This window comes from Rousettus aegyptiacus, unplaced genomic scaffold (genome assembly GCF_014176215.1).
Source record: "Rousettus aegyptiacus isolate mRouAeg1 unplaced genomic scaffold, mRouAeg1.p scaffold_m13_p_1, whole genome shotgun sequence".
NCBI classification, from domain to species: Eukaryota; Metazoa; Chordata; class Mammalia; order Chiroptera; family Pteropodidae; genus Rousettus; species Rousettus aegyptiacus.
Window position 1 is genome coordinate 30,530,028 of NW_023416284.1, and position 27,426 is coordinate 30,557,453.

Here is a 27,426-nt window from a genome sequence, read left to right on the forward strand (position 1 = left end):
TTTTGACTAACATCCACATCATTTATTTATTCGACAAACAACTGAGTGTCTTCTATGTTTCAGGCCGTGTCTTTGGCACTGGGAATGGAGATAAACCCTGGCCCTCAAGGAGCTCACAGTCTAGTAGGGAAAAGAGATGTGTAAATAAATATAATGTAGAGTATGCAAAGGGGACCACTAGGGGAGGCAAAGGGCGGAGGAGTCCGATTCTATGATTAATGTCCACAGGAAAGAGAAACCTGGCTAATGGGTATTTTTTGTGAAGAACACATAAGACAATGATTCTCAAAGTGTGGTTGTTGAATAACCTACATCTGAATCATCTGGAGCACATATTGAAATGCATATTCCAAGCACTTTCTGCAAAGATTATGATTCAGCAAGTTGAGGTTTGGGACTCGGGAATCTGCATTTTAAAATGCTCAAGGTAATTCTACTGCAACTTAAAGTTTGAGAACTTGTAAAATAAGGTTTGCTCTTTCAAATGGAATAAAGAACGGTCTGTACATCTGTAATGGTAATTTTTGTTGGTGAGAGGCAGGGGAAGTAGAGAAGAAAGGAGTTGACATTATTAACCTCTATTGCAGTCTATATATGTTAATTTCTCACAATAATCCTATGAGGTAGATACTATTAGCCCCATTTTACAGATGAAGTTTAATTCGTTCAATATTATAGAGCTAATGAATCACAACACTGACATCTGAACCCAAATGTATTTAACTCTAAAGCCCTTCTACTTTTTAGAATATCATGGGGACAAATTTACTGATTCATGTGACAATTTTCTTTTAGTCCTTTGCCAGATCTGGCTAGGTAAATATAAAGAATGGTGTTTTGATCATGTCTCACATGCAGTGTAACTGTCCATGAATATATCCTTCTTTGACAAGTGGAGATTCAGGGCAAATCTGGTAGGAACAATAAAATGAACAGCCATCCTTTCCTATCATTTTCTCACCTTCTGGTAGAGATGTTATGAAATGTACTTTGGTTAAGAACTGGATCCATCTGGGGGGAAAAGCAAACATAACTGGATACCCATGCAAGCAACTCCAGCTGATGCTCAAGATTCCCGGGACTCAAAATATTCAGACTCAAGTTTCCCAAAAAATGAACTGTTAAAAACCAAAGGAAGGTACAAAATTTGCATTAGGAAATAGCTCAACTTTTAGAGAAGGTTAAACACTCTCTCTCTTTCTACATACAGACTCAGTAGTACAAAACAGACATAGCTCAGAAAATAACAAGAAGGTCATCCCATTTAAAGAGCTTGGAGACAGGCCCAACCCGTAATGAAGAAAACACACACAAACTGCAACCACTAGTTACAGTCCCATTCACCATATTCAGTGTCATACAAGCAGATCTCAGGCAGGAGCAGCAAAGTGGAACATGTTAGAGCAAGAAAAGGCATCATAAAGGCAGCTGACAACAATAATGGGCGGGGGGTGAGTAAATATCGTACCTCAGGTTCAGAAGGCTGGTATGTAACCACCACCCTCTTTTATCACTGAGCTTGAAGCCACAACAGTGACACTATCAACCAAATGTGACTTTCCAGTGCTGGAGAGCTCCTTTCTTATTTTTGGTGTTTCAAGCAACTACTGAGTCTAAAGGAGAGTTTTGATTAAATCAGCCTACAGCACTGACACTACGAATAGCACACAGCTTAGATGTCACTGTTTAGTGTAACAAATATTATAAGCCAGACTTTATTTTATTGCTCTATTTTCTCCATATCTAATCTGGGAACATTTTCTTCCACCTACTTTTTCATATAATACTGGCACAATTTAAGAGTTATTTTAAAATATATATACATACACAAAAACATGCATATCTAAATTGATCCTCTCCTTACAAAAAAAAGTTGATTTATTTACACTGCAATGATTCACCCCTCCGAATGCACAGCTTCTAAAAGGCAGAGTTAGAAGAGCAGGTGCCACGAACGATTTTAAAATATGTGGGCATTGTACCTCTGAGTTTAACTATACTTGAAATCTACTGATAGTTCAAACCAGCTACACTAAAGACAACTCTGGGGGGCATCTAGATGGAGTCTTAACCCTGACTGCAATATCTGGTTGTTGTAGAATCTAATCAGGATATTTGGGTTATGCCTTTGGCCAGCCAACTGGCACATGGGAAGGGTATGTAAAGCCCAAATCTAATATAGCAGGTTTTCAACTTTATTATCCTGTCATAAATTTATAAAGATGAGGAACTAATCATCTGGGAGCTGTGTGGTCAAATTGGCCAGAATGCAAATGCACTTTTAACAAACCATTGCATTGTGTAAAATCAAGTCAACTATCCTGGGGATCCTTGGCTGTCTCTGGTTATGACCTCAAACACTTAAAAAAGGAAACCTCAAGTATGCTAAGAGATAATTATCAGAATGTTTGGGTACTTTCGTTCTTGAATATCAAGTAATAGGGCTCACTTCCATGATAACCTCTTGTATAAGCACACAGGGTAACTCATGAGGGACTGCTCATTACAGATGTTGCGCTCCTGAGAGTTCAAGGGAGTGAGTGAGCTCTAGATGATCCAGGGCTGATTTGGCTCTATAAAGAGCCAACTCTTATAGCTCTAAGTCTTATCATGGTTCTGGGCACATTTCAGTTCCACTCCAAGTCCACTTTGTTCCAATTCAGCGATGACAGACATATATTTGAACTCATTTGGTCTGAAGTTAAAGGTCTCCACTAACTCATAGGTCTCCTTCCGATCAGTGGCATAGAAGAGCTGAACTTGGTTGGCAATGCACTGTGCCTCAGCAACATTCTGTAAGGTAAAAAGAACAGTGAGGTCCCTCCTTGCACAGGGCCACAAAGCTCTGTGTCTGAGTCCTGTGGCAGGTAGGGGCTCTTACACAGGAGTCACTGCTTAGAAAGCTTCCCTGACTCCCAGCACTCCCAAGTCTTATTTAGGTGCCCCATCTGTGTACCCAAATTGCCCCATGCTTACTTCTATCATAGTATTTATGATATTGTATTATATTTGTCCTTTTTTCCATTTTTCTTTTTTGTCTTTCTTCCTAGTATGAATTCCTCAAAGTATGTTCTTGTTTTACATCCCTGCACAGTGACATTTGGTGAATGTTTGCTAAAAATTAACGCACATGCTCAAAATTTCCCTCTTCATTCAGTTCCTTTATAACTGTTAAGCATATTTCAGGAGGGGGTGGTGTGGAGAGCAATAGTTACCCAGCTCTACATTCTTAACTAACCAGATATAGTCGAATAAAACCTGTTCCTGATACCACTTCGGTTAGAAAACTAGTGCCAAAGCCAGCTGTGATAGTTTTTTAATTTGCCACAAATTCTATGGCACTCCTCCCTTTGATGGAGGCTAGTTTCCCTTTCCTTGAGTGTAGGCTGTACCTACTGACTTGCTTCTAACAAAAGGAGCATGGTGGAATGATGGAGAATAACTTTTGGTATTAAGTCACAAGACATTGTAGCTCTTGTCTTGCTATCTTGATGGAATCACTTGCTCTTAGAAAGTCAGTTGCCATGTCATGAGGACATTTAAGTAGCCCTATAGAGAACCCGATGTGGCAAGGAAATGAGGCTTCTACCAACAGCCATGCGAGTAGGGTCAGAGATGGATCCTCCAGTCCAATTAACCTTCAGATGGCTGCAGTCGTAGCCAACGTCTTGACAGCAACTTTATGAGACTGAGCCGGAAACACCCAGGTATGCTGCTCCTGAATTCCTGACCCATAAAAACTATGAGGTAATAAATGTTTGTTGCTTTAAGCCACTAAGTTTTGGAGTAATTTGCTATGCAGCCATTTATAATCCACTAGCAGAGCCCCAGGGAAGAGAAGGGGCCACCTTCTCTAAAGCTCACAAGTTGGGAAATGGTGACCGGACTACTCTATGTAACAGAGGTGGTGTAGGGACACAGGCTACACTCTTGAAACCTTACAAAAGACTTACTTCAAAGAACTCTTTTGCTTCCTATACATTCCTCAGTTCTAGCTAGTCAGAGGCACTTATTCATCATCACTGTGTTCATATGGTCAAAACCCAACCCCAAAAGATAATGGAAAATTCCCACTAAAACTGACTGTCAAAAGTGTGCTATGTCTAGCTACAGAATGATGAAGACGGGTTTATAAATACCCTGGGCCGCTTTATCTCTGTTCCCTCCTGTGGGGCTTTCAGGTCATTTTCTCACAAGCAGGCACTAATCTCTGAGACTAGATCTTCAATCAAAAGCCTTTTTCCAAAATGCTAGCTATTTCAAATTAATAGAATTTCAGAGCTAGAAGGGACCTCAGAGATCACTCGGTTCTCATTTAATAGGCCAGGAAATCAAAGCAGATGAAGTCTAGGGATGCGCCCAAGGTCATGTGGTTAGCAAGTGGCAGAGCCAGGACCAGACCTCTGTACTCTCAGCCTAGTACTCCTGATACTGTTTTTTTTTTTTTTTTTTTTGGCAAGGGTGGGGGGGATAATTAAGATTGATCAAGGTCAATAACTTTACTTTATTAATTTTACCTTTCTTATACTTAAACATGCTTCAGGAGCAAACCATTTCTAAAGCAATAATCTAATGCAGATGCCACCATTCTCTGAGGCACTGAACTGTAGGGCCTCTGACAATCAACTTTTATTTGAGGCTTAGGATGGTGGAAGTGAGGTAATCTCAGCTGTGTTCACTTTAGAATAATGCTGTTTCAACTGAAGAGTCCTAGGGGCTCTGTGGGGGTAACTCTGGTCCCTTAATTTTTGTTTCAGCTGTTATAGCCTGGGGTTTTATATAATAAGACTGTTTGGATGAAGGATTCCTCCCATTAGTTTGAAGACCACTAGTATGGTGGGTAGGGAGATAAGGCACTGGGAGCTATGTGCATCTATCTCTCAACAAGGGTTATGGTAAACACCCCTCTTCTTATTTACTCCCTGCCTTTTGTTATCTTAACTCTCAACATGAAGCAGTAGGCTCTTTCCTTTCCAAGACCCAAGAAGATAAATATATGAACTCCCTGTGTTGCTAAATAAAGAGCTATATTAACAAACCTGATTTCTCCTTCTCTTTCAATCTTCATAGCTATGATCAATTTACTAAGCCCTGCCCATTTTGCCCCCTATATATTTCTGGAGTCATTCTCTCTCCTCCATTCCTACTACCACTGCTCTTGTTCGGGTCTTCACAAATTTTTGCAGAGACTATTTCAACTGTCTTCTAAATGATCATACTGACCAGGCTAGAATTAAAAAGTATTTAGGAAATAAATAGGTTAATGGTCTTGAAATACAACTCTTTATGGGTCACTCCCTGTTCAAAAACCCAACTGTGCATAATACCCCAAGTTATTTTATGCCTCCTGGCATTTACTTATGTTACTTGCTTCATCTGGAACATTCCCCGCTCCCTCCCACCTTTCTTTACCTGGCTAAACTCTGGTTCATCTTTGAACATTCACCCTACGTGTCATCCTAGGAAGTAAGTCTTCTTCTTCCTTCTGGGTCAGGGAACCCCACCCCCCAGAACGCTGTGCATGTCTCTATCCTAGCACTTACTGCATTCCAATGAAATCATCTATTGATAGAGGCATGGAATGAGATAAAGCTTTTGAATATTCTACCATATTTCCGGCATTAAAGTTAATTAGTTAAGAAACCTCTAGTTTCCATGTATTTCTATTCATATGCTTTACTGTATTTGGAAATACTATGCCTAAAGTACAAACTCATGCATGAGTATGTAGACCATATATTAATATTATAATTTTAGGTTTCCCATCTCTGAATCGCAAACCTCTACAATAACTTCTAATATGTGTAGTTCTCTATAGAAGCTCCTCAAATAATGTCACTTCGTTCAATGTCAATTTGTTATAATGTTGAGGAGATGCTATAGGAACTTAACTGTTGTTTAGATCAATTAGCCTATGGTAAAACTGGTTTTGCTATCTGTTGTTTTGCTGCAGTTCCAAGAACCTATTGACAACGTTAAATGAGGATTTATTGTACTTCACTGGAAATTCACAGTCAAGTGGGCTTATACAAGGCAAATATATGTTGTCTGGTATACTGTTGAATGTTATAAGGCCAGAAAGAAAATTTTAATGATGATGGAGACTGTGCGGCAGTTTGAGACTACCAGAGTAAGGTGGTAAAAATGCCAAAGCTCTGATCACTAGAGTCCACTTTTAATATGGTTAAAGGCTGTGCTTTGCTGAAGACCAGAAAATAAAATACAATCTCTATGTCACTCACAACTATGTCAAATCTTAAGCCTCATCATTATCGGTAACTATATCCCCTCCAAATCTCAATTTGAAACACCCATACTTCGTCTACTATTTCCTATCTTTTAAGCTCACTCCCAACTTCAAAAATCCTTTAACTCCACCAGGACTCATAATTCTGTCTCTAACCTTCCTTATGTTTTCACTTCCCTCTTTAACCAGTTTGTATTCCATGGTCAATAATTATAATCATTCCTTTGCATTCACCTTTAACTCCCTGGTTCCTATCTTACTTCATTAAACCATGTGGCTAAATCATAACCCTAGTTAAATCCAGCTCTCACCCCTCTCTTTCTGTGCTTGTACCTGCACAGCCATTCTGTCTTCCATTTTCCTAGACCACGAGTTGGCATACACTTTCTGCAAAGTGACAGACAGTTAATATCTTAGGCTCTTTGTTGCAACTACTCAACTCTGTTGCAGAGCTAAAGCAGTCGTAAGTAATATGTAAATGATAATCATGGCTGTGTTCCAAAAAAACTTTACTTACATTGAAATTTGAATTTCATATACTTTTCACAGGTCATGAAATATTCTTCTTCTTTGTTTTTCCCCCCCCTGATAATTAAAGATATAGAACATATCTTAAGTCATGGGTCTTCTAAAAGCAGACAGTGTGTTGGATTTGGCCCACAGGATGTAGTTTGCTGACCCCAGTCCTAGACAACAATTTCACACTTTCTTTTTTCCACTCAAATGTCCAACACCTATTCTCTCATCCTTATTCTTAGCTAAGAACCTTACTTTTCTCTAAGCAATCTGGAGAGAACTACTATAGGTTACTACCACCTCTATCCATTTAACTCTGTGTCATGATATCCTGGCTTTTCTACTGTTATGTTTCTGGCAAAGATCAACCCCTCATTTCCAGACTTACCCACCCCAAAATATCACTTCAACAATTCTCTCTTCTTTCTCCACATTATCATTTCCCTTTCTACTGGATCTTTCCATCGGCATACAAATATGTTATTTCTCCCACATTTATAACAAAAAAGTCTTGTTCCCATTTTTTCCCCTCTAGCTAATGTCTCATTCTCTCCTTTGCTTCACAGAAAGACCTGTTTCTACTTACTCTTTCTAATTTCTCTTCCCATCCTGTCTTAAATGCATTCTACTCATGCTTTCATCCTACCACTCCTTTGAAACTTCCCTTATAAAGGTCCTCCATGACCCTCATGTTGTGAAATGTATTAAATTCTCAGTCCTCATTTCATTTTCTCTACCAGTAAATGAGACCTATTCCTTGAAACATTTTATCTTAGCTCTCAGGACATTCTACCATCTTAGTTTTCCTCCTGACTTGTTCCTTTTAAGTCTTTGCTGATGTTTCCTCATCTCTGCAGGGTTTAGTTCTTAGACTTCTTCTCTTTTTTTATCTTCATTTACTTCCTTCCTCAGTGATTTCACTCAGTCTCATGGCTTTAAATAACAATCTGTATGCTGACATCTGCCATATTTATATCTCCAGTCTGGACCTCTCCTCTGAACTCCAGGCTCATTGTATCTAACTGCCTATGTCTTGGATATCAAACAGGCATTTCAGATTTAACGAGTCCACAACTGAACTCCTAATCCTCCTTCCAAAACTTTTCTTCCTGCAATCTTAAATATCTCAGTTAACGACAACTCCATTTTTCTGGATAATTTTCTGGGTAGCTTCCAGTTGAGTGTGATAGGTAGAAGGAAGAATAGCGAAAATAGCACTCAACAGCTTCAGGAATAATAGACAGGGAAGTAGAGTCCCAACTATGTCCAAGACTTAGGACTTACTGCTACTGTGAGATAGTAGCCAAGTTCCATCAGTTTTTTCCCCCTATATGCAGTTGATAAGAGTAGAAAAATAAGTGGTTGTTGTAATAAAGAATCTCAGGAAAAAGAGTCATGGAAGTGACCAGTATCTTGGGAACAACCCTGAACTTAAACACTGCCAGATAAATGAGACTGAAATGACTAAAGAGTAGACAAACAGGTTAGTTGTATAGTAATATAAAACTGCTCCTGGCAATAGATATGCAGAGTGAACAAACAATGGATATCACTACTTATGGGCATATGGTTGATGCTCTATCCCAGGGAATGGGAAAATGAGCAAAGGAAATCACTGTGTATGATACATTTGTATATATGAACAGTGTGGAGGAAGATAAAAGATTGAGAAGTTTTCTAGACTGATCTCTTCCCTACACTTAATAAGCCATTTACTTGTTCAGTCTCTTACCTGAAAGCCCTAGCCCAGATGTGCTTTGGAATCAGAATTTTTAGATTTTATGAAGGTAACAGGTGCAGATAGTGTTTTCAGAGTGTTTGGACTTCAAAATTGTGAATAAGTGATTGAGGACCTGAAGTAACTTCAACTTGGAAGAGCTTGATTAAGACAAAATAATTGTCAACTTTATGTAAGAAACAAATACATGTAGATCTCTGGAATTTTACCTCTCATGAACTTTGGCCAAAGAATAATACCTTCAGGGCTACCAGGTAAATCCAAAGAGGTAAAAGTTGATACTTGCCAGAAATGTGGAATCCATTTCTGCTGTCATCAGCACTATGCCCTTTTCTTCCTTAAGTTCAGGGTAGTGATATAAAATCAGCTGGCTGACTGCAGCTTCCCCTCGGGTCTGTAAAGAGGAACACTCATCAAGGCTCAGTAAGGTACCACCACAACAAAACTGCAATTTCAGAGCAGTAGAGAGTCTAGAGGAAATTCTGGCCTTTGTCAGTCCCTTGGGTGGCTGGTGAGTTGAAGGACTGGTATGTTGGGGAATAGATAGTCAGGCTTGCCAAGGCACAACGAAAGTGACATTTTGCACTGTGTTATTTGTGTCTTCAATTGAAAAAGGTTTGGCTCTTTTCCCAGACAATGTTTACAGTAGGCAGTGAATCCTTCATCATGGCTATATATTTAAAAACAAAACAGCACAAGCAGCTACCAAATCAAGTTCTAAAGAAAGCAATATGCCTGTGTAATTGCCACATTTATGGACTAGTGCATTTCATAGTTGAAATCCACTCCCCTTGGCTGGCTCTGAAGACTTAGTTCTTTTAAGCTGTAGCAAACAGCTGGAGAGTTTGTACTTGAGCCAGATTTGTAATGTGCAGTTTTAAAATAAAATCTGAGTGGGAAGTAGAAGTAAAAGAGTAAGAACATCATTATTTCATGAAGAATGAACAGGGCAGTGGTTATTAGACCTCAATCCAGAATAGGAAGATAGGCTGGGTTCAAAGCTAATGCCTTCATACAGTATAGGAGGAAACAACTATACATTCAAAAAAGATCTCTGGATTTCATCTCTAAAATTTCAGCAAGAGTCCTTTTGATTATTAATACCTAACTATTACTAGGGTATTCTTTTTTTAAAAAAATGTATTTAAATTCGTTTCAAGTATATAGTACATTGGTTAGCTATCCATACAGTTCATAAAATGATCCCCCCAATTGTTCGTTCCCTCCCTCCCCTTGCCTTCCACCTAGCCATCATATTAATGCTAACTGCATTCTGCTAGGGCATTCTTAAGAGTTCAGCTGCTCAGTGCTACGATTCTACTATACTGATCATTTTGATCATAATTATGTTTCTGGATCTTTTCCTTATACTTGAACATGAGCTTCATGAGGGCCAGAACTTTGTCTCACAGGTATCTAGGTCTTAGCATAGTTTCCAACACAATAGCATAATGATTAAGTTCATATACTTTGGAGTTGATAACCTGGAGTCAATCAAACCCAGTTCTACCACGTACTAGCAGTATGAACTAATTTTTCTGAGCCTACTTTCTTCTCTGTAAATAGAAATGATAATAGTAACTATCTCATGGGATATTTGTATGTGCCAAATAAATGATTGTTAGATGAATTATAAAATAACAAAGTGAAAGCTGCCCCCTCGTTCTATGTTGTATTCCCTTTACCCCACCTTCAAAGCCATTATTATGCATGATTGTTTGTTTTTTGTTGTTGTTGTTTGTTTTTTTTGCCAGATTTGGCCTCCAAATATAGAATGTCAATCCTAGCTATGGTCTGACGTAAAATACTTTTATTTTAAAAGCATCAAATGATTTGGATCAAACTTCTTACTCTAAATTTGGGAAAAACAAAGAAAAAGGAATGAGGGAAGTAAAGAAAACAACATCTTAGAATGGAAACTATGCATCTAACACCTTGAAAAATGCTAATTTGACTAATAAAATGCACATAAGACATGGAGCCTACCTTAAAGTTAAAAAAGATAACCATTATAATTCACCCATGTTTGTTAAGTGAGGAGCATGCAGTAAATGTTATAGAGGTCTGAGTAGGCAGAGAACATGTTTTCGAGTCTTTTCCAATTTTTAGGTATTGAATGGTGCTTAGAAAGCTAGCCCAACATACCGTGGATGACAATTCATCAATGCCACAGCAAGTACTGCTGAGAGTTAGTAGATATGCTATATTTTCAAGCCTAATAAGGGCTCATAGTCCTAAAAAAGGGTAGGTCTCTTTTCTCTAGGGGATGAACACAAGCCACCTACCTGAATATTTATAAGTGCAGTGAAGTGGAGTTCAGTACTTGACCATTGTCCTACGAAGAACTCATAGCCTTCCCTTCTTGGTAGCGCACATAGAAACTGTGGAAAACAAATATGCAAGGAAGTAGATGAATAAATAAAATCATTTGCTCTATGTCCAACCACCTATATCATTCACTCCATTTCTTCAATATTTGGTTTAAAACACTTTTTTAAATTATGAAATTCGTACATGATAACATAATAAACACACATATACTTCCCAACCCACCCAAGAAAGAAAACATTAAATATCCAATTAAATATCCAGTTAGAAGCTCCTTTTGTAATCCATTCCAGTCCTATCCCAGAGTAACATCTATTCTGCATTTACTATCTGTCATTCCCTTTCAGGTTTTCATACTTTTAGTATGTATGCATATATCCATAGATAAGAAACAGTACCATTGGTATGTTTTAAAATGTAAATCTTATCAAACTATATGTATACTTTTGCAACTTGCTTTTTACATTTCACACTATACTGCTGAGATTTATTGATGTTGATAAATATAAACTCTAATTAACTTTCACTGTTATACAAAATTCTCTATAGAAATTTACCACAATTTATTCCTCTATTGATGAATATCTGGGTCTTTTTCAGTTTCTAAACTTTCTAAAGCTGCTGAATTACCTTTTGTTCAAATTACTGTAATCGGTTCATTCTTTGTCATCTGTGGCTGATATCAGGGCTCTAAACACCAAAAAATAGTTTTATGCTAGAGATATTTAGAACTGAGGATAAGTGGTGAAAAGAATGAAGCCAGAACACAACAAAATATAATCAGTCCAATACACATTAGTCATGGAATTGTCTCCTTATTGTCAACTATTCAGGCTTAGTCTTATTATTAGATAAGATAACCTCAGCACCTATCTCACAGTTAGCCCCTCCCTTGCTAGGGGAAAATATGTTTTTTAGAGTTTTATTGAGGTATACTTGAAATATAATGTTACACATATTTAAAGTTTACAACTAGATGAATTTCGATATATGTATACTGCGAAACCATGACCACAATCAACATAATGAACATCTTCTCCAAAGGTTTCTCCAAAAAGTATCTTTTGAAATTCATGCCTCACTCTCCCCAACTGTCCCTAAGCAACCACTGATTTAATTTCTGTCACTGTTGGTCAGTCTGCATTTTCTAGAAGTTTGTATGAATGGAACCACAGAATCTGTACTTCTTGGTTTGGAATCTTTCACTCAGTACATTTCGTGATCTATCCATGCTGTTGCATATATCAATAGTTATATATCATTCCTTCTTAGTGCTATTATTCCATTGTGTATGTATACACACACGATTTTTTAATTCATTCACCTGTGATAGAATTGGATATTTTCAGTATTTGGTCATTACAAATAAAGCTGCTATAATTATTTGTGTACAAGTTGTATGGACATATGTTTTCAGTTTTCTTGGGAAAATATCTAAGATAGAATGGCTCAGTAGTATGGCAGGTACATGCTTAACTTTTAAAGAAACTGTCAGATTGTTTTCTAAAGTGGTCATACCATTCTACAGTCTTACCAGAGTTCTTGTTGCTCCATATCCTTACCAACACTTGGTATGATCTTCTTAATTTCAGTCTTGCTAGTGTTATCTTACTCTGGTTTTAATTTGCATTCCCATTGTGACTAATGATGCCAAGCATTTATTCAGGTACTTATCTGCCATTCTACTCAGCATAATGGTGAAGTGACTTGTCTATATCTTTTGCCATTTTTTTTAACTGGGTTGCCTGTCCTTTTATTTTAAGTTGTAAGAGTTTTTAATATACTGTAGATACAAGACATTTGTCAATATACGTCTTGCAAATACTTTCTCTCAGTCTGTGGCCTGTCTTTTTACCTTCATAACAATGTCTTTTGAAAAGTAAAAAATTTTAATTTTTTATACACATTACATAAAAGTTAACATTTTAAATATTATACAATTCAGTGGCATTAAATATACACAATGTTGTGAAACCATAACCACATTCATCTCCAAAACTTTTTCATCATCCCAAACTGAAACTCCAATTCATTAGACAATGACTCCCTATCCTTTTCCCCTCAGTCTCTGGCAACAACCATTCTACTTTCTGTCTATAAATTTGACTACACGAAATACTTCATATATGTGTGAATGGCTTATTTCATTTAGTATAATGTCTTCAAGTTTAATCCATGTTGTAGCATGTGTCAGAATTTCCTTTCTTTTTAAGGCTGAATAATATTCTTTTATATATACACACATGCACACACATAAACATCACATTTTGTTTATCCATTCACCTATTAATGGACACTTGGGTTGCTTCTACCTTTTGGCTAATGTGACTAATGCTGCTATGAACACTGGTACACAAATATAAAATTATAATTTTGATAAAATCTACTTTACTGACTTTTTTTAATAGTTTAGAGTTTTTGTGATGGACTTACAAAATCTTTGCTAAATCCAAGACCACTAAGATTTAATCTGAGATGTTAAAACTAAGACCACTAAGATTTAATCTAAGATTGATTTTTTTCTAGAAGTTACATTTATATCTATGATCTATTTTGAGTTAATTTTTGGATATAGTATGAGACAAGAGTAGAGGTTCTTTTTTTTTTTTTTTTACATATGGATATCCATTTTTTGGCACCACTTGTTGAAAAGATTATCCTTTCCTCCATTTAATTACTTTGGCACATTTGCTGAAAAGCAACTGACCACATATATGGTCTATCTCTGGATTCTCTACTCTGTTCCACTGATCTATATGTCTATCTTTATGCCAATACCATAGTGTCTTCCTTAATGTAGCTTTATAATAAGCCTTGAAATCAGGTAATGTATGTCTTCTTTGTTCTTTTTTAAAGTTGTTTTTTATCTTGGGTCTTTTGAATATCCAAATTTTTAAAATCAGCTTGTCAACTTCTTTTTTTAGAAAAGCCTATTGGGATTTTGATTGTAATTATATTCTATAGATTGGTTTGGGGAGAAATGACAATATGGAGTCATCTAATCCATGAACATAGTATATTTCCCCATTTACTTAGACATTTTTATTTTCTCTCAGCAATGTTTGAAATTTTTTTAGAGAACCCTTGAAATTATTACCAACAGGAAGTCAGCTGGTCCACCTTATTCAATTCCCCTTCCTGTAGGTATTCTGGTAGCTCATTACTTCAGCAACAATCTCATAATTCCTTTGAGGCACACATAAATAGGATAGCGTGGCCCAAACTGAAAAATGCCAATAAAACAGACACTTAAAGGAGGTTGAAAATATTAAGGTCTAAGGTGTTGCATTTAACATTCACTTACACAGACAGATTAAGGTCCAGATCAGAAAGGGTGGAGACGTATCTAAAAAGCCAGTGACTTACTGGGCCAAACTTACATGATTTCATAAGGCTAAAAAAATCTCAGTTATCAGTACAATCAAAATAAGAGCATCTTTATTAAATAAACAGAGTACTATAACCTGAGATTGTGTGGAACATAAAGAGATTGGTTAATATTTGTAAATTTATTTTTTATATTTATTATATCCTTGTTTGGCAGCATTCATAAGCAATCCTTACATAATCACCAGAAACTTACTGTTGGACAAGACTGAGCTCGGTTCCAGATCAAATCAAACTTCTCTTCCTGTAGGTTAGAAAAGAATAAAATTTACAAAAAAGGACAGAACCACATTTAAATTTACCAAAATGACTCTAAAACTAAAATATAACTAAAATGATCTCTTAAGTTCCAGTATTTACAAATCCCTCTTATAACAGAGAGGAAAAACCATATGTATGCTCTGCTGTTCAATGTCAGAATTATGTGTGAAGAGTGTATACTCCAAATGCTCCAAACTCTCCATGGGACTCTGTCAAGTGTCAGAGACATCAAGTCACTAAGTCTGTCTGAGGAAAGGCTAAAAAGGCCTGTTCGAACAATGAGCCAGTATTAGGGATCTAAAATATCATGAGAAGTGCAAATCCTTTGGCTGTTCAACTTATGAAGGGCAAGGGTATATATGTATAAGAAATAGAAAAAAAAATAGCAATACTCTCACGACAACCAGAAGACTGGCTTTACTTTTCTCTTTATAAGTTTTCCTGCTTAATCTTATACATACACATCTAAGTTTAGTATATATTTATGTGCTTGATATAAACTTAACCTAAGATACTTCCTCTTCAGTGAAGATGAATTAAAAAGCTAGCTGATAACCCAGTACATCCAATGCTTTCTTATGGTAAAAGTCAGCAGAAGAACATTAAACCAGAGGAAGCCAGCAGTACCCCTTCCTAAATCACATACCTTAATGGTCAAGCAATGGCCAATGACTATCTCCAAGATAGCAATTTCAAGAAGGTGGGAAGAAAAGAAAAAAAACAAGACAATACCACTTGCTAAGGGGAAATGCCAGAAAAAGACCAGGAGGAGGCTCTAAGTCAGCTCAGACACAGGTCATTTACAAACAAGCAGGGAAGAAAGCTATGCTAGAGGCCCTGTGTTAAATTCCAATGGCTTTGAAAACACCAAAAAGAAATAAAAGACTTGGAAATCGGAAGGTTGAAAATTGCTCAGCAATGTGAACTTACAACATGCTCCCTTGTCAGAGACTTGACTCAAAGAGACATTTCTAAACCAGAAAGAGGGAAAACAAGAGCCATAAATATACCATATGGAGCTTCCAATCTTTAGTGCTCAGGGCATAATAAAAATCCTCAGAGCTATAAATGTAAGTTCTCAAGAGGCAATAAACATAGGAAAAGTAAAGGCGACTGCCTGCTAAGGGTAGAGACTTGACCTTCATGCTATAACACTCTCATTTTCCCCTCTAAAATACTTACAGGAATAACTGCATAGACTGTATCCTTTGCTGCAAAATACTGCTGCCAAATCTGTACCAAAAAAAAGAGTATGTCTGTGACATGTCAGTAATCTTTTCAACCTGTGCCAAGAAATGGTGACAACTGTCATTGCTCAGAGTAATATGCTATTTGATAACAGGGAGGAAAACCCAACATAATGCTTTTATTACTAGTACATGATTACAAAAAAGATTTAATACTGTCTACTCTTTTAGATGATTATACTGCAACTCTTAGCAAATTCCTGTCAGAGAGATGGATTCTATGACTTGGTTAATCATTTCTCTCAAGATGTGTCTTGTATGTAATAGACAAGCTCTTTTTTTCATATCTTCTCTCTTCCCTCCCAAAACCCATACTCTCCAGCCAGCTGTGAGCCTTCTCAGAGAGCAAGGCATCAGTCATTCAGAACCCAGGGTCTGAAGTCAGGTGGACCTGGATACAAATCCCAGTTGCAAGCATTTTCTGGCTATGCTACTTTGAGCAAATTACTGAAAAATCACTAATAATATAACCACCAATAAAATAGTGATATCGGCCTCACAGGACTGTTGTGAAGACTGCTTGAAATAATGTAGGTTTGTGCTTAGCACGATAGAATAAATTACAATGCAAACCAAAGCCAAGGTGCTCTGAGGGCAACAAAGAGGCCCTTAACCCAAGTTAGGAAATAAGTGCTAGAGGAGAGGACACTTGAGGTCTATCTTGAAAAATGATCAGGAGTTAGCCAGGTGAACAGGGAGGCTGAGAAGACAGAAGAGATGCATTCTAAGCAGAGAACGACAGCATTAGCAAAGGCCTATAAGGAGAAGGCATCACAGCCAAAGTGGCACAGAGTGAGCTAGTGTTGAAGAATGGGGCTGCTCTCCATACAAGTGGCTCTGCTTTGTTAATACATTCCTTTTAAAATGGGGGGCCCTGTCTACAGCCATGCCAACCTGACTGTGCCTGATCTGGTCTGATCTCGGAAGCTAAGCAGGGTTGGCTTGGTTAGTACTTCGATGGGAGACTACCTAGGAATACCAGGTGCTGTAAGCATTAAAAAAAAAAAAAGGAAGAAAGAAAAAGGAGTGTAAAAAAAATGGGGGGCCCCAATTAAAGACACTAGTCAAAGTGTGATCTCACCAACAAAGAGCACAGGAGGACTATTACTTCCTAGGACTTGGACAAGTCACCCTATCAATGCAATCTAAGTTGTTTTGCTTTTTTTTTTCCATGTCAAAACATTATCTTCTCATTTTAAGAATAGCATACCCTGCTTATTTTTATTTAGCTTATATTAATAGTTCATGAAACAATACTGAAATATATGGGACTCTCAGATGTTTCCTAACATAGTTGACCTTGGTTACTCAAAATTGCTTTAACAAACACAAATTCGTATCTAAAATTAAAGGTCTAAATGGTACTTGTCATATGCTCGGGACTCCTAGGCCTGGCTTCTCTCTCCCTACTTCTTCCCAAAGACAGTTTGAGATTTCCTTGACACTTTGCATAAGCCTCTATTAACAGACATTAGAAACCTGTGCTGTTCTTATTTTTGAATCTGTCCTTCCACAAGGCTAAAACTCCTTGAGAGTAGAAGATCTCTCATTTATTTCCATATCTGGCATAGAGGCTGGAAGTTAGCAGGTATTCAATAAACTAAACGCTTGCTGAAAGAAATGATATAGTCCCCAAAGGAGAACATTGCAAATAGCACAATTTCCAACAGGGAATATGATGCAGAGTCAAACAGACACGGGTTTGAGTCCTAGCTTTACCACTAATTAAGCTACTTAATCTCTTTATGTTACAGTTTCCTCAGTGGTAAATTGGAAATAACAGCACTTTCTTTACAAAGTGGATGTAAGAATTTAATGAAATAGTTTATATGAAACACTAAGTACCGTATCAGACACATAGCATATTGCTTTTATTATTTTGTTTCTCTCAGTGTACCTAAAATACAACTCATGGAACTCTCAGGAATGGCAATAAATAGCTTATTATAGTCTACTTGGAGAAAAGAACAACAAACATAAAAATTTAAATCGCAATGCAAATCAGTGTATATAGAATGACCAAACAGGCAGGCTAGATCAAGAGTGCTTTGAAGGAAAGTGTCCAAGAAGCTTCCTGCAGAAGGTCCTGTAATAATGGAGAGTCTGAATGTCAAGCAAAGGAATATGGGAAATCACTGAACATTTGTAAGCAGATTACTAACGTAATACTTATTTTCATTCATTTATTTAAAAACACAAATACAACACTTACTCTGTGCTAGGCACTGTTCTAAGTGCTTTACAAATATTAACTTATTTAATTGCCCAAATAACTCTATGAGGTAAGCACTATTATTATCTTCACTTAACAGATAAAGAAACTAAGGCCCAGAAAGGTTAACTAACCTATCAAAGTCAGTCAGCTAGTAAGTGACAGAACTAGGACTTAAAGCAGGTAGCTTGGTTCTAGAGTTTGTGTTTTTAACCAATAAATTATGCTTCTCCATTATGAAAGCTGAACTTTAAGAGGATCCAAGTGGTAAGGATATGAGAGGGGGAGTGGGAGATGAGAACAGGGAAACCTATTTAGAAAGGCAGTACAGTAATCCAGGTATTGAGTGCCAATGATTTTAAATAAGATGTGGGCAATAGGAATGAAAAACAAAGGTGAAATGTGAGTTGATTAGACATACAGGAGTGAGACTGAGAAAGACAAGTTTCATTATGTCACTATTTTTCATGTAATTCATCACTTTTGCTATTTATGACCACCTTTCATTTTGGCTAGAAAGAGGTGTCAGGAAATGTATGCTCCTTTCTACTTTCAGATTTGGTTCACAGAACACACATTTCAAATATGCCAATCCATTTTCTTTCATTACCTGTTTTATTTCTTCTGCAGTTTTGTCTTTTACCATCTCAATGTTAAAGATTGAACTGAGAGTCTGAAAGAGAAAATAAAAGGCAATAAACACCCACAATTAAAAAAATCAAACAGCTTAACTCTCTGTGTAAGGCTTGTGGGAAGCAATACATCAGGAAAGTGAAGCAGATCTTCAATAAGTAAAGAACAAGTATGAAGAAACCTGCATGCTCAGAGGAGTGAGTCCCCACGCCCAGGCAGGTTTTCGCAGTTCTATTCCTGGGAACATCTGTATGTACTTCATCCTCCCAATGACTACTGCAGCTCTTTGCAAATTGTAAGAGGAGAAAGTTTGGTTGTTATCTTTAACTGCTAATATGTGAGGAGTGACTCCTTATTTGCAAATTAAATGACAGAGTAAACATGTTTTTATTTGATTTTTAAAAACTAATTCCTATAGAAAGGAAGAGTATCACTATATTTCCTTCATATTTCCTCTAGTATCCCCAGGACCCACACTATACTAAGGGTCACATCAAGGACACAAAAATTCATAGAAATATTTCTCATCTCCACAGCTGGTAAATCATAAAATCACTGAACCACAGTAAATATGTTCAAATTTGCAGCCTCTTGTTATTGATGTTGCATGTGGCTTCAGACTTGGATATTTAATTAGAAACCTACCTTGTCCTTAGTGAATCCTCTGCTCATAGACTGTTTCCCCAAGGTGTCTGCCTGAAATATGTGATAGACAGGATATTAGTCTACACTTTACCCAGAAGAAAAAGACCACCAAGGTAGGTGAGGTGTCCAATATCTCATTTAATAATTTTGCACCTAAGAACTCACTTCTCTCCAATCTGTATAGTAACTGTACACGCTATTCTAAGAGTTATTGTTTGTGAGACAATTTTTCTTTGACTAAGCTTCTGAGATACAGAAATGAGAAAAGATTCCTTTGGTAGGAATCAGCATCTACTAATACTGAGAGTCCATTCCATATCTGTGACTATGGATATGAGGGACTCCTTCCCAGAACTGTGGCTGCTAGGATTTCCTGTGTTCTGTCTTCTGATCTGCTCCACAGTGAGCCATAGAGAAGGTAAGAAATGGAAAGATGTTATTTTCCAAGGCTGCTTCTTATCTGTGACAGCACTTCTGACGGTAGACATCCTCAGCAGACTATGGAGTTTTTTCCAGTACTTGGTTTTAATATTCCATCAAGTTAGACTCCCCACCCAAAAAGCTCAGAACAACCATAGTGATTATTTTCTCTCCTAGGCCCCTACCTCTGATAAAGGCACAGTCAGGAAATCCTATTTTGAATTGTTTCTGTTAGTGGAGATGGGTTGTTCTGAGACTTCCACTCAAGTTTCTCAGTTCAAGACTATGCTTTTCAGAGGAAGGAGTACAACCTACATCTGGGATTCTGAAACTAAAAAACACTGTCTGCATAAAACCCGGCCTTTCATTACTCTGTGCTTTAATGAATCCGAACCTTTGATAAATGATGCCCATAGAACTCGTACCTACAAATTAGACAAAAGCCTGGTGTAGAAAAACCTACTGGATACACCCTGGTCTTTTTGGCCATACCCCTATACGGTGGCAGTATCTTAATGTAGTCTTTCCTTCATATGTAAACTTTCCAACAAAGAAAAAGTTGATTTCATTTTCATACCACTCACCTTCAGGTGTATTGTGAAAATAAAACAAAACCCTCCATTTGCACAGCTGCCTTCACCTTTCAATCACTAAGCCTAGTGTATTCTTTTACCACAATGTGCCTCCAATTCATTGTTCATTTCCATTTCAACTTAAAGAAATAAGAAATTTAAGGGCCAAGTATAAGCTTACTGCATTTTATCTAATCTTAGACACCAGTGATTTAAGCACCATTATTTTATGTATCAGAAAATGATGCCAATTAAACAATAACAAGTATTTTCATTTCATATTAATTTCAAGACAATTTCAGAGATGTTAAAATGTGAAAAAAAAATGTAGACTTTAGAACTAGTGAAATAAAGTAATTAAAATGCTAATTGAAACCACAGTAAATACTGAAATTTTCAGAAATGTAACTATATAACTTGAGAGAAAATTGTACATTGTGGAATCTCATAAGGGTCACTGATAACAATACTGCTCGGGGTTTGGAAGTTTTCATAATTACCAACACAATGCCCCTATACCAGTCAGCATTTGCTGCTTATGTATTCATGGTGATTTCACATACAGGTGGAGGCATCTGATGACTGCATTAGGTCTCAAAGCATAGTTGTGCTCAAGAACTTACATGCTAAAATATGTATTTTATTAAGAAATACTTTCCTTTATAGTATAGTTGAGAATTATATTGACACCACCCCCCAACCCCAACCTCCATAAATTATGTGTGCAGTGGGTTATATTGTGTACATTTCAGGGTAGAAAGGGAGAATTTAAAAACTTTTATTATAAAAAGAGAATGTTGGGTCTCCTGTAGTAAGAACCATGACTCAAAGTAAAGATAAGGCTTTGGGAAAAGAGTCATTAGCCACTAGCCTTTCTCTATCTAGCTAGATAAGAAAGACAGTAAGTAAATATTTACCTAAGTGTTGCCATAATCTAAATTCTACATTTTATTATAAAGTTGAAACTCTAAGTCTATTTACAAAAAGGGGAAAAGAGCTTTCCCATATAAAGTCTATAACACAGTAATATTTCTAAGAGCTATTATTGACTTATGACCTTGACATTACGTTTAGTATAGGAAATTATATTTGTTAAAATATTTGTAGCAGGAAGTTGTTTGGTCACACAAAGTTGTAAACTATGTTTGTCGCAGGAGGCTGAATTTGTTCTCCAACCTTGTAATGATTAACCCACTGACTACTGCTCTTATTCTAATGAACTCAGCCAGTTATTAAAAGACTGAATGGATTCTCTTAAAAATCAGGATAACCAAAGCAAAAAAAAAAAAAAAAAAGTTATTCTCCAAGTAAAATAAACATCTCACTTTAAAACACAATGTAGAACCCAAATTTTCCACTGAAACTCCCTTTTTTCAGACATACAGCTCACACATGGATTACTACACATTCTCTCTGGTTTTGGCCTCTCACTACAGTTTGTTCTATGCATCATCTTAGATTAGTATTTTTCAAATCATAGGTTGTAAAATCAATTTACTGAATTAGCCAAAGGTTTTAAAAAGATGAAAAATAAGAGTACGTTACATGTAGCAAAAGCATTGTCTTGTAAAAATTTTGTTTCAGTTATAATCACATAGATGTGTACTGAATTACAGTGTAAAACATATTTCTTACTGAGGGGGGTCATGGTCAAAAAGTTTGAAAAGTACTACATTAGATTAATTTCCTATTCACAGCTTTCAACATACTTTTCTCCAGCTTTGATTCTTATTTAAGGACAGTAACAGCTATTGAGCACTTTTTTGCTCCCTGATCTCTATGCCTACTGTCACGTATGCCTTACCTTGATTGCTCAACTGTAGCCCTGGGAGCAGTGACTACCTTTTCCATCCTTCTATATCTGCACCGTGACCACAGTAATTTACCAGTAAGAGCAGGACACCATTTATGGATAGAGACTGAGCTAAGTAGAGAGAGGCTATGTTCAGTTTATCCAGCTGACCCATCAATGAGCCTTCTCCCAGGATTAGGGTTGGGAGTGGGGATACAGAGCACGGGTAAGCCAACAACACAAAAAGGGACAGGTCTTACCTTCTGTTCCACACATTTGATGAAGTCACCTTGCCTGGAGTACCCCACTGGCTGCTTCCGAAATTCAATGCGCTTCTCCAGTCGGGACTCAAAAGCAGCTGGGTCAGACCTGATTAAAGGTCAACCAAAAGTTGAACCACTTGGGCCATTTCAGATTTGGAAAGAACAAAACATCATGTTCCACTTTCACTGAAAGGTATTCAGAGGCTGAAGGATTAGCCCTCAGTTAGTTATGCCTGACCACAGGCCTACAAATCAAGAAAGTAGAAAAATAAATCTGTTATCCAACTATTGTTAATCCCCAAGAGGCCTATGTAACATTTTTTTTTTTTTTTTTTGCTGCAGGATATTCCTAAGGATATCCACACAGAGCTTAGTCTCTCAGGTACTTACACTCCGGGTACTGGAATTCAAATCCTCAGGATGTGAAGGAGACTTTGAGGCATGTTGCTGTTACTTCCTCAGGCAAGAATCCAGTAACATACCTACTAGGTGTTTTACTTAGATATGTCTAGTTCTTGAACATCTTCTCCACCCCCCCCCCCCCAGCCCCAGGTTAAACATTTGTTTATTTAGAAGCAGATAACTCAAGAGGTTTCAGGTAGCCTATTTGCAGGAGGAAACTTAACACCTGAGTATCTCTCTGACTCTATTCCAAAGAACCTGCTTCGGCACATGGAACATTAGAACTTGTCATTTATGTCAAAATGGGGCTATTCTTCAGGTCTGAAGTTCAGGTTGGGGTTGCTGTCCTTGTTGAGAATTCTTTAGACCGTGTAGCAGATGATGTGATATTTACCTCTGTATATTTTGGAGAAGACATTACACAGGGACTCCAGATCTTTGGCCATGACACCTGTAGTGTCATGGGTGATACCTGCAAGATCCAAAGAATCTTGCTCACCTCTCTGGTGGAGTCCCGAAGACCTTCTATTAAACTCCTTTCCAGAGGTGACATCGAAAACCACTCCCTTCACTGCCAAGTACACAAGTGTATCTTCTTTCCTTCCATAGTGGGCCAACTCCTTGGAGCAGAGTTGCTTCAGGAGTCCTTCCCAGTGGGGTGTGGCAACTGTCCTGCTAGGACTACAAGTGCCAGGACAAGAGTCAGTGTTGCCAGTGTCCACGGACATACCTGGGCCTCCACGGTGAGTGGAGAAAATCAGGGATGGCTTAGGCAGTGGGATCTGTACATTCCTGCCTTGGACATCTTTTATTATTAAAACGTTCTGAGCCTAAATCTATTTCTCTGTATCTTTTGCCCCCAGGAACAAGAGAAAATGTCTAATTCCTTTTACATGAATACTTGAAAATCACTATTATGTCACCCCCTCAATTTCTCTTCTCTTCGTTAAATTTCTTTATTTTCTTGGGCACCTTTTCATATATATGACTTATGAACCTTTTCTCACTGTGGATCTGCTCTCTGGAAAACCTCTGGTTGGTCCACACTCTAGATATAGTGGGCCTGGAGCTAGATCAAATCTTCCCAATTCACCAATGCAGAGTGTGATGCAAAAACCCAGATTCTGGGTTGGGGTGGAGTCAGCAGGGCATACAGCCTTGTCCTGCTGTTGGCTTACATCAAACCTGTGGCTGGTACTTCAAGAGCCCAGGTTTTAGTGAGTTTGCCCCACCACTAACCAATCGGGACTATAATTCCTTTTAAAATATCTCATGATATCCTACCTGTTTGGTTTTGGGCCCCAAGGCCAGGCCCTGTCTTGCCTCTTTCCTTAACTTGGCCCAGGTTCTACTGATCCTTTTTTGATCCTACTTTCTTATTCTCCTTTTTATCTGCCTCAACCTCATGCTCTTTCTTTTGGATCCACCCAGCTTTCCATTTTCCATCTCCCATCTCCCATCTCCCCAACGTGTCTCACTCAGATGCTTCTAGGATTTACCCTTTCCCCTCTCATTTTCATTCATCCAACAAATTTTACTTGTCTCTTGTCTGTTGCTTACCTTGCTGGGCTCTGGGGATACAAAAATAAATAAGACAGAGTCCCTGCCTCAAGGAGCTTACTATCTAGTGTGAGAGAAAGACATGTAAATTAGTAAAGTGCTAAGGGTGTTATGATGAAAATTTGCCTCACATGGTGAGGTAATTTAATGCCTCTGTATGTTTGCTGCTGCTGCTCCCCTTTCTTGGAACATCCTCCCCAACCACATTCCTGTATCCCTTTGTACTAGACCATAGTGCTCAAAGGAAATTTTGGTAATAAAACTAGAGAGAAGGCTCACAGGAGGAGAGCCTTCTGTGGAACACTAAGGAATATGGACACTATCCAGAAGTCAGTGGAAAGCTCACTCTTCATGAGATAGCAGTACATGTACATGTTGATGGGAATAATCTAGTAGGGAAGGAGAGTAAAACCAGTCATTCACTAGTTCATGAATGAGAATGGAGGGGAGCTGTGAAGTATTGAGTATGAACAGACACCTCTTCTGAGATGCCTGTTTGTAAAAAGAAACAATGAAAAAACTGAAAGGGAATGTAGGTCAACAAAAGGTTATTGAGATGACAAATATTTGAGTATCTCTGATGCTGTTAGAAGGACAGCAAAAATATTCATTTATTTATTCCACCATTCTTTCAAAAAGAGAAGAAACAGTGAGATAGAGGGGAGGAAGGGGCCAAGACAGAAAGTGGGGGAGACTAGTTAGAGGATGACAGCAAAAGTTTAAGTGAAGATGATGGAGTAAACTAAGAATGTGGAAATAGAGATGAGACAGATCTCAAAGAAGTTACAGGATTCAGTCTTTGGTTTCCTTTCATAAGGCAACTGCCTGCCCACCCTGCCAAATTCTCTCCCAAGCCCCTAGAATTTTCACCTTTGATCTCCTTCAGCTCTTTCCACTTGAACTCTTCACACCCACCTCAACCTCCTCTAATCTCCAGGTCCTTCTATCTGGAAGCAGAAGGGTAGTGTTAGGAACCTGGATTCCAAGTCGGGTGAATCTCAGCCAGCTGTGTAATCTTGGGTTGATTTCTTACTCTGATCTTCAGTTTTCTCAACCTAATGAGTGTTCGATTGATGATCCGACTGTAAAACTACTGCTCTTTGATGTTCTGCTCCCACCTCCAATCTTCTTTCCTTGCAGCCAGGACTCTAGCTAGGAGCTCCGGGACACCAGTTCTAGGCCAGCTGACTCAATATGTGACCTTCAGCAAGTCAAGGCCCTTCTCTGGAAGGCTCCATTTTCCCATTTCTTTAGTGAGGATGGGTGTCTTGGGAGCTTCCTGCTCCATAAAGACTGTCATCATGAGTCTACCTCAGCGTTTTGAGAATTAGAGCCCAAAGACAGACAACTGAAAAAATAGCCAGGACTTTATAATCTCTTAGTTCTGCCACTAGCTGTGTGGACATTAGGCAACTGACTTGGCCTCTATGATCTGTCGAGTAGGGGCGGTAATAATGCCGCCCACTTCTCAGGACTGTTGGAAGCACTGAAAAAGTCAGGGACACCGAAAACGTAGGCCGCGCGCTGCCCCTCTTCCCTGCCCACCGCCAGCCCCCCGGGGCCCGCACCTGCGCAGCTGCTGGATCTTGTCGCGATAGCGGTCGTAGAAGGGGTTGGCCTCGAGTTCAGTCCCGACCCTGCTGCCGTCGTTACCCCCAGCGGGCCGGCCCGAGCCGCAGCGCACCGGGAACACGCGCAGCTGAGCGGGTGACACGAGCCCCAGGCCCGGGACGCGGCTGCGCACTGCGCACAGGCCCCGATAGAGGCCGGCCACCTGCATGACGGCCGGACCTGTGCCACCCGCGGCTGCCACCACGGCAGCCATAACCACCCCCGCCTCCTCCTCGTTCTCAGGCGTGTTGGCCTCGGCCCGCGGACCCCGCGCCCGCTCCATCACGCTCCGGGTTCGCCGCGCCGGCGATCCGACGCGGAGGTTCCGCGCGCCCAAAGTTCCGGGCACCGGGACAGGGCGAAGCGGAGCGGGGCGGGGCAAAGGAAGCTCAATGCTCGGACCCTGCCGGAGCGCTCTGCGGTTCCTTGTGCCACAGAAGCCTGCCCAGATTCACGCCCTCGGACTCGGGACCAGCAGCCTCTGCCCTCCAAGTCTCCTCTTGAGAGCCGCTAGATTTACTGGTCCTCACCGAGCTTGCTCATAAATTCTCTTGGCATTATCTCTAGTAGTCTTCCTTCAGCATTCTTCCTTTCATCAACTGTAATCACAGGAGCAGCTTCTCTTTATTGAGCGTTTGTATGTGCAGGACACCATTTGCTTCACATCCTGTGAGGCAGGTTTTTCCTCATTTTACAGATTAGGAAACTGAGGCTGAGAGTGAGTATACGTTTCCAAGTTCTACCGAGGCCTGAACTCTTTTCAAGATACCAGGTGCCTCCGAAGCCCTGCCTCCCTCTGCTTCCTGACATCCACCTTGAACTCCAGCCAAACTGAACTATTGTCCTCCCTGAAGATACATCTGGATTTGTCCTGACAAGTCTTTATTTAGGCTATTTTTGATCCCCGGAATGCTTTTTCCTTCCTCTCTTAACCCAATGCTACCATTTTCTTGACTGTCCTGAATCATGTGTGAACTCCTGGGGTCAGAGACAGTGACATCAACATCTCCTGTGTCAACATCACCTTCTCCTAGTACCAGGAGACAGGCCCTCTGCAATGGCACTGATCAGTTTGCCTCAATGGAAGTCCATTCAGTTTGGGTCTTACCTAATGAAAACCCCTCCTGAATGGTGGCCCCTCAAGGGCAAGGACAGAGCCTTCAACTCTACTCAGTCCAACCTACACTCATGGAGATTGACCCTGTCCTGGGAAAATGGGATGGACTGTGAGCTTAGTAGGTCTTTCAAGTGTGCTGGCCTATATCTGCCTCAGGTTCCTTGCACTGGCTGATCCCTATGTTTAGATTTGCATGTGGCTGCATTCTCATTATTTAGGGCTCAGTTCACAAGTTGATACCCCACAGGGACTTTTTTTTTTATGTACTCACTATCCCTTATATTCTTTATCCCATTATGTTATTTTAGTCTCTTCATAGCAATTATGACTAGCTAAAATTCTTAGGTATTTATTTCCTTGCTTACGTTAATTCAGGGATATTACATTCTAGTGCAGCGAGACACAGTAAATACATATATAATGTTAGGTGATGATTCATGCTATTCAGGGGAAAAAAGCAAGCTAGGAGAGTAGA

At 38.8% G+C, this 27,426-nt stretch overlaps 1 protein-coding gene and 1 pseudogene across 2 annotated transcripts; one reads left to right on the forward strand and one right to left on the reverse strand.

The window, feature by feature from the left end:
* On the reverse strand, positions 1–26,132 carry ATPAF1 (ATP synthase mitochondrial F1 complex assembly factor 1). Of its 2 annotated transcripts, XM_036233600.1 has the most exons (10): positions 25,792–25,885; positions 25,094–25,170; positions 22,259–22,367; positions 19,215–19,265; positions 18,547–18,609; positions 15,660–15,710; positions 14,413–14,460; positions 10,787–10,882; positions 8,788–8,895; positions 1–2,793 (listed from the first exon to the last, which is right to left on the reverse strand). In XM_036233600.1, exons 4-10 carry the CDS (start codon positions 19,239–19,241, stop codon positions 2,599–2,601), a joined length of 588 nt encoding a protein of 195 aa, XP_036089493.1. In that variant the 5' UTR covers positions 19,242–19,265; positions 22,259–22,367; positions 25,094–25,170; positions 25,792–25,885; the 3' UTR covers positions 1–2,598. The 2 variants fall into 2 exon arrangements, with proteins under 2 accessions (XP_036089493.1, XP_016014603.1); XM_016159117.2 differs by lacking the exon at positions 25,094–25,170 and having other exon boundaries at positions 25,792–26,132.
* Positions 16,601–16,718, forward strand: LOC118605283 (annotated as a pseudogene).
* Positions 26,133–27,426: the final 1,294 nt, after the last annotated feature.